Source organism: Leptodactylus fuscus, chromosome 4 (genome assembly GCF_031893055.1).
Source record: "Leptodactylus fuscus isolate aLepFus1 chromosome 4, aLepFus1.hap2, whole genome shotgun sequence".
Lineage (NCBI taxonomy): Eukaryota > Metazoa > Chordata > Amphibia > Anura > Leptodactylidae > Leptodactylus > Leptodactylus fuscus.
Window position 1 is genome coordinate 203445125 of NC_134268.1, and position 15805 is coordinate 203460929.

Sequence of the window (15805 nt, forward strand, 5' to 3'; positions counted from 1 at the left end):
CCGAGTTGTTTTGGCCGTCAGAGGGTAAAAAAGCTCAAGCCATATCGGTGTAGCGAGCGCAAAAGAAAAGGCCACTCGACCGAGTCGAAGGCCTTGGTTGCATCTAAGAGATGAGCAAACTGAATACAGGTTCGTTATGAATTTTCCCAAATATTTCATGTTCCATGAATCCAAAATTCTTCTGGCTCATCACCCACGAACCGCTATATCACTGGCATCAGTGGTGATATATACAGTACATGCACACGGCCACTGAACCCACTGAATAGAGATGAGCAAACTGATTCATTATGAGTAGAGATGAGCGAACAGTGTTCTATCGAACTCATGTTCGATCGGATATTAGGCTGTTCGGCATGATCGAATCGAACACCGCGTGGTAAAGTGCGCCATTACTCGATTCCCCTCCCACCTTCCCTGGCGCCTTTTTTGCTCCAATAACAGCGCAGGGTAGGTGGGACAGGAACTACGACACCGGTGACGTTGAGAAAAGTAGGCAAAACCCATTGGCTGCCGAAAACATGTGACCTCTAATTTAAAAGAACAGCGCCGCCCAGCTTCGCGTCATTCTGAGCTTGCAATTCACCGAGGACGGAGGTTTCCGTCCAGCTAGCTAGGGCTTAGATTCTGGGTAGGCAGGGACAGGCTAGGATAGGAAGGAGAAGACAACCAACAGCTCTTATAAGAGCTAAATTCCAGGGAGAAGCTTGTCAGTGTAACGTGGCACTGACGGGCTCAATCGCCGCAACCCAGCTTTCCCAGGATCCTGAATGGAATACACTGTCAGTGTATTCCCGTATACCCGATATATACCCTGATACCCGTTCCAACGGTGTGCCCCCCCACCTTCACCCCAGAAATACCCTGCAAGTCCCCTAGCAATAGAATTGGGGCTATATACACCCACAATTTTTACTACTGGTATACAGTGCCATTGTCTGACTGGGAATTCAAAGAATATATTGGGGTTATAAATACCCTCATTTCTTGCTACTGCCATATAGTGCCAGTTTCTGACTGGTAATTCAAAGAATATATTGGGGTTACGTGCACCCACAATTTTTACTACTGGTATACAGTGCCATTGTCTGACTGGGAATTCAAAGAATATATTGGGAATACAAATACCCTCATTTCTTGCTACTGCCATATAGTGCCAGTGTCTGACTGGGAATTCAAAGAATATATTGGGGTTACGTGCACCCACAATTTTTACTACTGGTATACAGTGCCATTGTCTGACTGGGAATTCAAAGAATATATTGGGGTTATAAATACCCTCATTTCTTGCTACTGCCATATAGTGCCAGTTTCTGACTGGGAATTCAAAGAATATATTGGGGTTACGTGCACCCACAATTTTTACTACTGGTATACAGTGCCATTGTCTGACTGGGAATTCAAAGAATATATTGGGAATACAAATACCCTCATTTCTTGCTACTGCCATATAGTGCCAGTGTCTGACTGGGAATTCAAAGAATATATTGGGGTTACATGCACCCACAATTTTTACTACTGGTATACAGTGCCATTGTCTGACTGGGAATTCAAAGAATATATTGGGAATACAAATACCCTCATTTCTTGCTACTGCCATATAGTGCCAGTTTCTGACTGGTAATTCAAAGAATATATTGGGGTTACGTGCACCCACAATTTTTACTACTGGTATACAGTGCCATTGTCTGACTGGGAATTCAAAGAATATATTGGGAATACAAATACCCTCATTTCTTGCTACTGCCATATAGTGCCAGTGTCTGACTGGGAATTCAAAGAATATATTGGGGTTACGTGCACCCACAATTTTTACTACTGGTATACAGTGCCATTGTCTGACTGGGAATTCAAAGAATATATTGGGGTTATAAATACCCTCATTTCTTGCTACTGCCATATAGTGCCAGTTTCTGACTGGTAATTCAAAGAATATATTGGGGTTACGTGCACCCACAATTTTTACTACTGGTATACAGTGCCATTGTCTGACTGGGAATTCAAAGAATATATTGGGAATACAAATACCCTCATTTCTTGCTACTGCCATATAGTGCCAGTTTCTGACTGGTAATTCAAAGAATATATTGGGGTTACGTGCACCCACAATTTTTACTACTGGTATACAGTGCCAATTTCTAACTAGGAATTCAAAATGCGCAAGGCTCCCGGAAAGGGACGTGGACGAGGCCGTGGGCGAGGTCGGGGGAATGGTTCTGGGGAGCAAGGTAGCAGTGAAGCCACAGGGCGTCCCGTGCCTACTCCTGTGGGGCAGCAAGCATTGCGCCACTCCACAGTGCCAGGGTTGCTTGCCACATTAACTAAACTGCAGGGTACAAACCTTAGTAGGCCCGAGAACCAGGAACAGGTCTTGCAATGGCTGTCAGAGAACGCTTACAGCACATTGTCCAGCAGCCAGTCAGACTCTGCCTCCTCTCCTCCTATTACCCAACAGTCTTGTCTTCCTTCCTCCCAAAATTCCGAAGCTTTACAGAACAATAACCCAAACTGTCCCTGCTCCCCAGAGCTGTTCTCCGCTCCTTTCATTGTCCCTCAACCTGCCTCTCCACGTCACGATTCCACGAACCTAACAGAGGAGCATCTGTGTCCAGATGCTCAAACACTAGAGTCTCCTCCATCTCCGTTCGATTTGGTGGTGGATGACCAGCAACCCACCCTCATCGACGATGATGTGACGCAGTTGCCGTCAGGGCATCCAGTTGACCGGCGCATTGTGCGGGAGGAGGAGATGAGACAGGAGTTGGAAGAGGAAGTGGTGGATGATGAGGACACTGACCCGACCTGGACAGGGGGGATGTCAAGCGGGGAAAGTAGTGTGGATGTTGAGGCAGGTGCAGCACCAAAAAGGGTAGCTAGAGGCAGAGGCAGAGGTCAGCAGCTTAGGCGAAGCCAGGCCACACCCGGAATCTCCCAAGATGTTCCAGTTCGTACCCAGCCCCGAAAAACTCCCACCTCGAGGGCACGTTTCTCGAAGGTGTGGAGTTTTTTCAAGGAATGCGCCGAGGACAGATATAGTGTTGTCTGCACAATTTGCCTCTCGAAATTGATTAGGGGCTCTGAGAAGAGCAACCTGTCCACCACTTCAATGCGCCGTCATTTGGAATCCAAGCACTGGAATCAGTGGCAGGCAGCAACGGCAGGACAAAGGCCGCCTGCCGTTCACGCCACTGCCACTGCCTCTGCCACTGCCTCTGCCACTGCCACTGCTGACTGTGCTGGCGATGCACTCCAGAGGACGAGCCAGGACACCACTTCATCTGCCTCCGCCACTTTGTTGACTTCTACCTCATCCTCCCCTGGTCCTGTCTTATCTCCTTCTCCTGCACCATCAAAGGCACCATCAGGCGTTTCTTTACAACAACCCACCATCTCTCAGACATTGGAGCGGCGGCAGAAATACACTGCTAACCACCCACACGCGCAAGCCTTGAACGCCAACATCGCTAAACTGCTGGCCCAGGAGATGTTGGCGTTCCGGCTTGTTGAAACTCCCGCCTTCCTGGACCTGATGGCAACTGCGGCACCTCGCTATGCCGTCCCTAGCCGTCACTACTTCTCCCGGTGTGCCTTCCCCGCCTTGCACCAGCACGTGTCACTCAACATCAGGCGGGCCCTTAGTTCCGCGCTTTGCACAAAGGTCCACTTGACCACCGACGCGTGGACAAGTGCATGCGGACAGGGACGCTACATTTCACTGACGGCACACTGGGTGAATGTAGTTGAGGCTGGGACTGCTTCCCAAACTGGCCCGGTGTACCTCGTCTCCCCGCCTAACATTCCTGGCAGGGACACGAGAAGAACACCCCCCTCCTCCTCCTCCTCTACCGCCTCCTCCTCCGCCACCGCCTCCTCCTCCGCCACCGCCTCCTCCTCCGCTGTTAGATTGACCCCAGCTACGAGTTGGAAACGTTGCAGCACTGGCGTTGGTAGACGTCAGCAGGCTGTGCTGAAGCTGATCAGCTTGGTTTGACAGACAGCACACTGCTCCGAGGTGAGGGATGCCCTCCTCGATGAGACGGCAATATGGTTTGAGCCGCTGCACCTGGGCCCAGGCATGGTCGTTTGTGATAACGGCCAGAACCTGGTAGCAGCTCTGGAGCTTGCCGGACTCCAACATGTTCCATGCCTGGCCCACGTCTTCAACCTAGTGGTGCAACGTTTCCTAAAGAGCTACCCCAATGTTCCAGAGCTACTGGTGAAAGTGCGGCGCATGTGCGCCCACTTTCGCAAGTCGACAGTAGCCACTGCTAGCTTAAAATCTCTCCAGCAACGCCTGCATGTGCCACAACACCGGCTTTTGTGCGACGTCCCCACACGCTGGAACTCAACGTTTCAGATGTTGAATAGAGTGGTTGAGCAGCAGAGACCTTTGATGGAATACCAGCTACAAAACCCTAGGGTGCCACAAAGTCAGCTGCCTCAGTTTCACATCCATGAGTGGCCATGGATGAGAGACCTTTGTGACATCCTACGGGTCTTTGAGGAGTCCACAAGGAGGGTGAGCTCTGAGGATGCGATGGTGAGCCATAGGCTGCATTCACACAGAGTAACGCCAGGCGTCATTTGTGTGTAATTTGTGTGTCATTGTAATGACGGCCGTAAATGACGGCAGTAAATTACGGACGTCTTTTCCTATAGAACTCTATGTAAACGTTTTATGACGGCCGTAAAAGACACACAAATTACACACAAATGACGCCTGGCGTTACTCTGTGTGAATGCAGCCTTACAATCCCGCTCTTGTGTGTTCTGAGAGAATCCCTGATTGACATCAGGGATAACTCAGATCACACAGAGGAGTTAGGGATAGCATCCGATCCGTCACAGCTGGAGAGTAGGTCCACACATCTGTCCGCTTCACTGCGTTTAATGGAGGAGGAGGAGGAGGAGGAGGAGGAAGAAGAGTTGTCCGATGATGTGATGGTGATACAGGAGGCTTCCGGGCAACTTCGAATCGTCCCATTGTTGCAGCGCGGATGGGTAGACATGGAGGATGAGGAGGAAATGGAGATTGAACTTTCCGGTGGGGCCAGAGGAGTCATGCCAACTAACACTGTGGCAGACATGGCTGAGTTCATGTTGGGGTGCTTTACAACCGACAAGCGTATTGTCAAAATCATGGAGGACAACCAGTACTGGATCTTTGCTATCCTTGACCCCCGGTATAAAAACAACATCTCGTCTTTTATTCCGGTAGAGGGGAGGGCCAATCGCATCAATGCTTGCCACAGGCAATTGGTGCAGAATATGATGGAGATGTTTCCAGCATGTGACGTTGGCGGCAGGGAGGGCAGTTCCTCCAGTAGGCAACCAAGTTCTCACCGGTCCACACAAACGAGGGGCACACTGTCTAAGGTCTGGGACACCTTGATGGCACCCCCTCGCCAAAGTGCCGCCACGGAGGGTCCTAGTGTCACCAGGCGTGAGAAGTATAGGCGCATGTTGCGGGAATACCTTTCCGACCACAGCCCTGTCCTCTCCGACCCCTCTGCGCCCTACTCGTATTGGGTGTCGAAGTTGGACCTGTGGCTTGAACTTGCCCTATATGCCTTGGAGGTGCTGTCCTGTCCTGCCGCCAGCGTCCTATCTGAGAGGGTGTTCAGTGCAGCCGGTGGCATCATCACTGACAAGCGCACCCGTCTGTCAGCTGAGAGTGCCGACCGGCTCACTTTGATAAAAATGAACCACCACTGGGTAGAGCCGTCATTTTTGTGCCCACCTGTGTAAAGCACCCCAACATGAAACTCCATGTCTGTACTCAACCTCTCCAATTCCTCCGCATCCTCATACTCATCCACCATAAGCGTTGCACAATTCTGCTAATACTAGGCTCCCTCCACCCTGATTTCCCCCAACTCTGCTGGTTAGAGGCTCCCTCCACCCTGATTTCCACCAACTCTGCTGGTTAGAGGCTCCCTCCACCATGAATTTGCCCAAACTGGGCTGGTTAGAGGCTCCCTCCACCATGAATTGGTCCAAACTGGGTTTTTTAGAGGCTCCCTCCACCATGAATTGGTCCAAACTGGGCTGTTTAGAGGCTCCCTCCACCATGAATTTGCCCAAACTGGGCTGGTTAGAGGCTCCCTCCACCATTAATTGGTCCAAACTGGGCTGGTTAGAGGCTCCCTCCACCATGAATTTGCCCAAACTGGGCTGTTTAGAGGCTCCCTCCACCATGAATTTGCCCAAACTGGGCTGTTTAGAGGCTCCCTCCACCATGAATTGGTCCAAACTGGGTTTTTTAGAGGCTCCCTCCACCATGAATTTGCCCAAACTGGGCTGGTTAGAGGCTCCCTCCACCATGAATTGGTCCAAACTGGGTTTTTTAGAGGCTCCCTCCACCATGAATTTGCCCAAACTGGGCTGGTTAGAGGCTCCCTCCACCATGAATTGGTCCAAACTGGGTTTTTTAGAGGCTCCCTCCACCATGAATTTGCCCAAACTGGGCTGTTTAGAGGCTCCCTCCACCATGAATTGGTCCAAACTGGGTTTTTTAGAGGCTCCCTCCACCATGAATTGGTCCAAACTGGGCTGTTTAGAGGCTCCCTCCACCATGAATTTGCCCAAACTGGGCTGGTTAGAGGCTCCCTCCACCATGAATTGGTCCAAACTGGGCTGGTTAGAGGCTCCCTCCACCATGAATTTGCCCAGACTGGGCTGTTTAGAGGCTCCCTCCACCATGAATTGGTCCAAACTGGGTTTTTTAGAGGCTCCCTCCACCATGAATTGGTCCAAACTGGGCTGTTTAGAGGCTCCCAACACCATGAATTTGCCCAAACTGGGCTGGTTAGAGGCTCCCTCCACCATGAATTGGTCCAAACTGGGCTGGTTAGAGGCTCCCTCCACCATGAATTTGCCCAAACTGGGCTGTTTAGAGGCTCCCTCCACCATGAATTGGTCCAAACTGGGTTTTTTAGAGGCTCCCTCCACCATGAATTGGTCCAAACTGGGCTGTTTAGAGGCTCCCTCCACCATGAATTTGCCCAAACTGGGCTGGTTAGAGGCTCCCTCCACCATTAATTGGTCCAAACTGGGCTGGTTAGAGGCTCCCTCCACCATGAATTTGCCCAAACTGGGCTGTTTAGAGGCTCCCTCCACCATGAATTTGCCCAAACTGGGCTGTTTAGAGGCTCCCTCCACCATGAATTTGCCCAAACTGGGCTGGTTAGAGGCTCCCTCCACCATGAATTGGTCCAAACTGGGTTTTTTAGAGGCTCCCTCCACCATGAATTTGCCCAAACTGGGCTGGTTAGAGGCTCCCTCCACCATGAATTGGTCCAAACTGGGTTTTTTAGAGGCTCCCTCCACCATGAATTTGCCCAAACTGGGCTGGTTAGAGGCTCCCTCCACCATGAATTGGTCCAAACTGGGTTTTTTAGAGGCTCCCTCCACCATGAATTTGCCCACACTGGGCTGGTTAGAGGCTCCCTCCACCATGAATTTGCCCAAACTCTGCTGGTTAGAGGCTCAATCCACCCTGATTTTCAAAACAAATGTTGGTGCCAACCTCAACTTACTACAAGGGCCAAATTCACTGCTGGTGACAAGCTCTCCTCACTGCAAGTGCCAAATACACATGTTTCAAGGTGTTTTCCTACTGTCAGAGAGGTGGTATTGAGTGTGTAAAGTGTGTAGTTGTTAGGCTGTGATGTTGGGGTAATAGAGGGTCTTTGGTGTGTTAGATGCCCCCAGACATGCTTCCCCTGCTGTCCCAGTGTCATTCCAGAGGTGTTGGCATCATTTCCTGGGGTGTCATAGTGGACTTGGTGACCCTCCAGACACGGATTTGGGTTTCCCCCTTAACGAGTATCTGTTCCCCATAGACTATAATGGGGTTCGAAACCCATTCGAACACACGAACATTGAGCGGCTGTTCGAATCGAATTTCGAACCTCGAACATTTTAGTGTTCGCTCATCTCTAATTATGAGTTTTCCAAAAATTTTCCAAATATTGTATAAACATAACAGACATATTTACGTCTCCTGGGCTCCGACAACAGCGCTCAGTCCAGTCTCTGTCTCCTTTGGTCCTCTTTCAGTCTACTGAACAATGTCAGTAGCCCTGGGGGCCTGTAAATGGACCTTAGCAACCATGTTGGGAGTTCCAACGTCACCATACTTGCACATCGACGTCAACTTCGGCAACAAATGAAATTGCCAGCTGAACCTCATGAATATTCACAAGAAAAATCTTGTATCACTGCAGGATTGGTAGGAACCACTGAAGTGGTGAGGAATTGAATGAACGACTATTAGTTACCGTATATACTCGAGTATAAGCCGAATTTTTAAGCACAGTCTCTGTGCTGAAAAAGACCCCTCGGCTTATACTCGAGTCAAGCAAGCAAAAAAAAAACAACAACATAAACCCCAGTCCTCAAGCTCAGGGAAGGGGCAGACAGACAACCAAAACACCTCCTCCCCTTCCCCAGCAACTACTGCACCCAAAAACCATTTTAATTTTTGAAATTTTCCAGTAGCTGCTGCATTTCCCCCCCTTGGCTTATACTCGAGTCAATAAGTTTTCCCAGTTTTTTGTGGTAAAATTAGGGGGCCGGCTTATATTCGGGTCGGCTTATACTCGAGTATATACGGTATGTTTTTATTTTATCACATTGCCTACTCTTAGCAATATACTTGAAGATCTCAGACAAACCATATAGGCTCTTTGAGGGAGAAATTCAAACTGGAAAAATCCAGTCCATACATCAGCTGGGTTTCCCAATCTGAACCCAGTCAAGAGGCCAGGACTCCTTATATTATAGAGCTCTATAGTGCTAGAAGTACCTACCTCCTTGGGGCTCCACTGTCTGTGTTGTATACAGTATATAGCAGTAAAGTCAGGGCAAGACAGGGTTCGGGTTGCGAAATCTGGGGAATATTCCGGTTTAATGTTCTAGCCTGGATTCCCCCATGTGCATTGTATGAACTTGTATTTGCCTTGTATTTGCCAATTAAGGGTTTAACCAAAAATCGAAAAAGATCCATTTTTAAATAGGAAAACACAATTTTATGGAAAAACATTATTTGAACGATAAGTGGGAAACAACTCAAGCACTTTCATGAAAAAAATGCAGATCGTAGAATAATGCACATCTATAAATATTCATTATCAGCGTTTTCTATATCTCTACAGTATATACAGAAATGCCCTTCATGTGCCATCATATGAAAAAATGGCTGCCACTTTCTAGTAAACTGGTTTCCATATTATGGGTCGCAGTTCTGTAGAGGATTATGTAGAGAGAGGTCCAAAACTATATTCTCACCCAAAAGTGGGCCCTGCCTTAAGATAATTTGGGAACTGTTGCTCTAGAAGATGCCCTATGTGCAGTCATTTTGCCCCCGATTAGACAATTAATATTTTTCTTTTCAAGGGAAACTGGTTTTAGAGCGAGTGATAATTTATTAAGAAAACATCATAAGAGAAGACACTATGAAAAATACAATACCAAAAAGAATTACCGTATTTTTCGGACTATAAGACGCATCTAGGTTTTAGAGGAGGAAAATAGGGGGAAAAAATTTTGAAGCAAAAAATGGTAAAAATATTTAATATATGGGAGTTGTAGTTTTACAACAGCTGCAAGGTCACATTGTATTCTAGGGAAAGGAGGTGATTTAGAACTCTTATTTATTTCATTTTTTTATTATATATTTTTAAAGCTTTGTGGGGGTTTTTTAAACTATTTTATTAGTTCCATACAACTGTATTGCCGTCTATGGGACAATCTGTATATTACTACTGCGGCTGGTCATAGACTAGCCGCAATGGTAATATAGCAATGACAGGCCTGGGAGCTTTCATTAGGCTCCTGGCTGTCACCCGAACAGGTCGGTTCCTGCGATATCGCCGCGCAGGAGCCGGCCTGCAACTTTACAGGTATGGGGCCGGTGGGGACTGGCCCCGGGGTGGTTAGTTTACACTTTGGGTGGGGGGGAAGGGGCCGCCAATACAGACCCGGCATCCACTGTAATAGGCGGATGATGGGGAGGGTTAGGCGCCGGCACATGTACCGGGGCCTGAGACATCGCTACACTCCTGCCCTGCATGAAGCCAGCAGCAGCAGGAGTGATGCTGCTATTGCGGGGAGGGACAGAGGAGCGGAATAACAGCATCGCTCCTGCTGCTGCTGGCTTCATGCAGGGCAGGAGTGTAGCGATGTCTCAGGCCCCGGCACATGTGCCGGCATCTAACCCTCCCCGGTATCCGCCTATTACATCCACTGTAATAGGAAGGCGGATGCCAGGTCTGTATTACGGCCACATTCGGACTATAAGACGAGAGAAAAATTTTGGGGAAAAAAAGTGCGTCTTATAGTCCGAAAAATACGGTAGATAAGTCCAATTTACACCGACTTACAGAGGACCAACCGCTACAAATTTTTCATACTGTTGTTCCTGAACTGCCATTCATTTCAGATAAGTGAACTAGTTCATTATGAGCCAAGCTCGTTCAAAATTTTCAAAAATCTCAGATTCAACCAAATCTGAGATTTTTGGGGTTCACCCCCACAAATCCTATTCAGACGCTTTGAAGAAGGCACTGTGACGTCAGTGTACCCTATGTGAAGCCTGTGATTGGGCTCCATTGGTCCCCAAGGGCTGCTGTTGTCACCCAGGAGGTCGATAAAGGTCCAAACATGCCAACAAAAAACCCCAACAACGAACATTGTGGATACGGGCGCTCATCCCCAACACCAAAAAGAGTCAGTTGTCTGTACAGTGACCCAATTTACCTAACAGTATATTTTTGGGATGTGGAAGGAAACCCATGCAAAAATGGGGAAACCATAAACTCTATGCAGATATCACCCCAAGTCCGATTCGAAGCCAGGACTGAAGCGTTGCAAGGCAATAGTGCTAACCACTAAGCCTAAACGTGCTCCAAATGCTGCGAGGTCGTCTAGGAGCACTCCGGAGTAGAGCACTTCCAGTTGACCAAAGACTGGTGAACCTTGTGAATAGGGTTGAACGATCGGGATTGGAAAAGATAGCATTCCGATCGGCAATCGAGCAAATTTCACGATCGGGATTGGCTGGAAAATAATTGAAAATCAAATTTTAAAAACAATCCTGAAATCTCAAGATCGGCTCAAACAAATCTCCCAAAGTTCACCCGTCATCATGAACAGTTGGAATAAATGTTATTGTACATTTTATATGACTAGACAGATAAACCAAGGATAAACAAGGGCACCCCCTGTATTTCGGGTGGGGGTTTGTTTTCCTAAGGTCAGGTACATGCGCATTTCTGAATGTAAATTATTTTCGGCTGCAGAACTGGAACACCTCAGTGTTAAGCAATTACTACACACAGGCAAAATGAAACGGAGACAAAAGCCACCGCATGCATAATTTACAGAAGAGGTTGGGAAAGGTGCAGAACCTTACAAGGGAGGAAATGATGTATGTAAAAATCATCAGATCTAGACAGGAATTACAACGCTAAGGCTAGTGTGCACAATTACTCAACTTGGGATAATGTCAAAAGATGCCAGCCATTTTTCTTAATTGCCTTCCTTTAATTCCGAGTGTTCACACTACTGTGGCTCTTTGACATATTCCACAGAACAGAAGGTCAGAACAGTCTTTTTGCATATAATCAGCTCATTGTGCCATACCGGATGACTAACAACTATATATTAAACAAGGTGTAAATAACACGGCACCGCGAACAACTGTGCTCAGCAGAGCGGAAAAGGGATTTGAAGAGGGTTAGGTGACTTGGTAAATGTATTTATAGGCAGCAATTAATATCTACACCATGACCATTAAAGGGGTTGTCCAGGAATTGGAGAAACCCTTGTGGAATCTAGGGGAAATGTAGAATAAAAAATAAAGTATACACATCTGTCCCCGGTGCTCAGTTATCCGCCACCTTTTTCTGTTCAGTCTTGTGCAGGTGCATCAATGCCAGAAGTTCTCAGAAGTTCCCAACCTCATGTCACCACTGAGGGACAGGAGATGTCACTCATGTCACCAGTTCTTTTCTAGCGACTACTGAGGCCCGACAGGCTGTGTTATTTAGATCGGAAAAGATCGGATTCCGATCGGCGATCGAGAAAATTTCACGATCGCGATCGGAATTCCGAACACGATCTTTTTAGATGGGATCAAGATCAGTAGTATTTCCCACAATGCTTTGCTTAGCCTTCACACTGAGTATATAGTGTATACTCAGTGTGAAGGCTCCGCTGCGGTTCCATAGGAATGAATGGAAGCAGCCGGCACACAGCCTTAACCCCCTGAGCGCCGGCTGCCTCCATTCATTCTTATGGGAGACTAAAGTAACATCTCTAGTAGCTACTTACCTGCAGAGATGGCTGCTCTGGTCCCGGTGTTCTCCTTCTTCTTCGCCTCGCTGCCGCTCCATGCTGCCGCTCCACGCTGCTCTTCTCGCCTTGCTGCCCCACCTCCCAGGCGGGGCTTGTAGCTTAGGAGACGTCTCTCCTCCCAGTACCCGCCCACACTCTCCTAACCTGGGAGGCAGGGAACAGCGAGGCGAGAAGAGCAGCGTGGAGCGGCAGCGAGGCGAAGAAGAACACCAGAGCAGCCATCTTCAGATAAGTGGACACCAGGGGGGACTAAGTAGCCAGAGGATTAAAAAAAAATCCTCTGGCTACTTAGTGATTCACTACACAGCGTGAATTCTAACAATTAAAGCATTCAATTGGTAGATTCCATGCTGTATAGTGAATAGGATTGCTTTTAAAATCCGATCTCTGATTAATAAAAAAATCCCATTGACTTGAATTGGGATCGGAATTGGGATCGAAATCGGGTTCAAATGAAAAATGATTGGAAATCGGATTTTAAAATCAATCCTGAAAAGTCAAGATCGGCTCAACCCTATTTGAGAAAGGGCGATCTATAGCCCGAGGACCTTGGCCTTCCTTTCCAAAATTAGAAGAGTGGAGGCTAGAGAAAAATTATTAAAGAGGTCGTCCAGGCAAAAGAAATGTTTTTAAAATAGACTGGGGGAGGTAAAAAAATTTTTTAAAAAATCATACTTACCGGTCCCTCTGTCCGGTTCTGCTGCCCCAGTGTCTTCTCAAAGTGAAAATGCTCTAGCTATGACATCCCCATCAGTGACCTCAGCAGTCATGTGACTGCTGAGGCCAATCATCAGCCTCAGGAAGGGACCCTGGGACATCACAGGTAGTGACATCATAAGCTCTTCACTGAGGTCGCTGGCCTCAGTGGACATGTGCGGCAGAGACTTCCACCGGAAGACAACAATGGACTGGGAGGACCGGACTGCACTGGGAGTCACCGGAACATGATTTTTTTTTTTTTTTTTAAACTTTTTTTTTAACGCCGCCCAGTTAATTTAAAAAATATTTTTATATAAAAAATAAAAAAAATATACAATTTTTTTTTTGCCAGGACAACCGCTTTAAAGAATACAAAGAGTTGGAGTTGGTGAAGGTGGTGAGAGGTCCTCTTGAATAACGCATATAGCATAACTATTGACAGCACAAAATTCAGCAGAACTAGCTTTCTAGTCTACGTCAACCAGGTTCCTTAGGGACCAGAAGATGATTAGGAGGGCTCCCTCTCCAAATTTTAATTTTATCGTAAACTTCAGAGGATGCCCAGGTGTCCTGGTGGGCTAGTTCATCCCTATTTCATATAGACACTGTATATGTCCTCCTACTCTATGAAGAACTCGTAGAATAGAAGTGATTCCCATAAAAGTGCATTTTGCTTGGATGAAAACAATCTGACTCCGTTCTACTTTGGTTTCCTTGTCGTCGCATGTTCCTCTTAATGATTTTGTCTGCTTAAGAAAGCCATTAAAAGTCTATAACATTTACATAATGGATAAAATCTCATATAATGTGGATTGAATCCTTTGACTAAATTAACAAAAAGTGAACTCAACAGATGCCTCAAAGTAATATTCCGGACGCATTATAAATGAAAACAGGCTTGGAATCGGAATGTAGACTCACAACCTTATTAGATGCAAAGTAGTGTATAAAGGGCTATAGGACTGTCTCCCGATATCCCTTGTGGGAACCCCAATTAAAGGGATGCTTAAGTATAATGAACAATAATCCGTCAGTGTGAAATCGGAATGTGGATTTATGAACAAAGGAATGTATTACGTTCTACGGGGAATTTCGGTGGGAAAGTCTTCTGTAAGGTTTACCGATTTCAAAAATTAGATACAGCTTTTATCTCCTGGGACCAAATGCAGAATATAATAGGGATTCCCCCCCCCCCCCACTATGACTCTTATACATCTTTATAGAAGATGTAGAAAGGGGCCAACACATGCAGATTGCTCTTTTAGCTACCGTATACACTGGAGTATAAGCCGACCCGAATATAAGCCAAGGCCCCTAATTTTACCACAAAAAACTGGGAGAACTTATTGACTCGAGTATAAGCTGAGGGGGGAAATGCAGCAGCTACTGGAAAATTTCAAAAATTAAAATGGTTGGAGATTTTGGGTGCAGTAGGTGCTGGGGATGGGGAGGGGGTGTTTTGGTTGTCTGTCTGACCCTTCCCTGAGTTTGAGGACTGTTTTTTCTTCCCCCACTTGGAATTCAGCCTGGCTGAATATAGGGGATCTGCAGTGCTCCTATTAACCCCTTCCCGACGGAACAGGAGCGCTGCAGATCCCCTATATTCAGTAAACCGGGCACTTTCAGACACAGGGATACCTAATGTGTTTGTGTTTCACAGTAATTTTCTACTTTTGTATGTATTCTAGGGAAAGGAGGGATTAAGCGCTTTTATTTTTTTGATTTTTTTTTTTTTTTTTGCACTATTTTATGGGAGATTCTATACGTTGATATTGTGGCTGGTCATAGACTCCCCACCACCACCCTCCTAAAAAAGCAAAAAAAAAATTTTAAAAAAATTTGACTCGAGTATAAGCCGAGGGAGGCTTTTTCAGCCTAAAAACTGGGCTGAAAAATTCAGCTTATACTCGAGTATATACGGTAAATCCAAATTTGATGGGGTGAATATTTACGGGTTTTTTTTTTATGTATAACCAACGAATTGACCAAAAAGTTTTATTTTAAAACGTTTGTTGAAACCAATCTGATATATCATAGAAGAAAATTTTATAATATCAATCTTTAGATATTCAATAAAACATTTGATTTTAAGTTGATAAGTTGCACATTACCAACACAAAGCCCCCAACGGAAATTGTAGTTACCAGAACAAAATAGTGTTTACCTTTGCTCTTCGGAAATGATAGACCACAAGCATGCTTATGAAGTTGAGCAGCATGCAGAAAGCCTGGAACGAGATGACAGCAATCCGTAAATACTTGTCCTCCTGCGCATAGCAGGGTGCATCAGCCGTACAGTACGAACAATCTTCCCTGCAGGGTAGACACTTATATTCCTCTTCAGAGATTTCTCTTGAAAACTGGTTCTCTTCACTCTGCCCTATAGGAATGAAAAGAATCATTGGATATACTATGTATAGGACCTAGACCATGTAAATAATTCTCAACATCTACAAAAAGTTAACCCAAAGGATGAACATTGGTATGGTCCATAGCAGCCAATTGTTTGCTTACAAAAATTTTTTGTAATGTAGCATCGGAGGTCAGAGAGGATTTCAAAGAAAGAGACTTCTGTTTCTTACCAAGGGCTGGACCCCTGTCATGCAATTGTCATCATGAGTAGAGATGAGCGAACAGTAAAATGTTCGAGGTTCGATATTCGTTTCGAGTAGCCCCTCAATATTCGACTACTCGAATTGAATATCGAACCCTATTATATTCTATGGGGGGAAAATGCTCATTTCAGG

The 15805-nt window shown here is 46.4% G+C and overlaps 1 protein-coding gene across 1 annotated transcript in view; it reads right to left on the reverse strand.

The window, feature by feature from the left end:
* GPR158 (G protein-coupled receptor 158) overlaps nucleotides 1-15805 on the reverse strand; it is a 194559-nt gene that overhangs the window by 83581 nt on the left and 95173 nt on the right. Inside the window, exon 4 of the mRNA XM_075271687.1 lies at nucleotides 15224-15438. Within this exon, the coding sequence (XP_075127788.1) occupies nucleotides 15224-15438 (215 nt within the window). The remainder of the gene's footprint in view (nucleotides 1-15223; nucleotides 15439-15805) is intronic.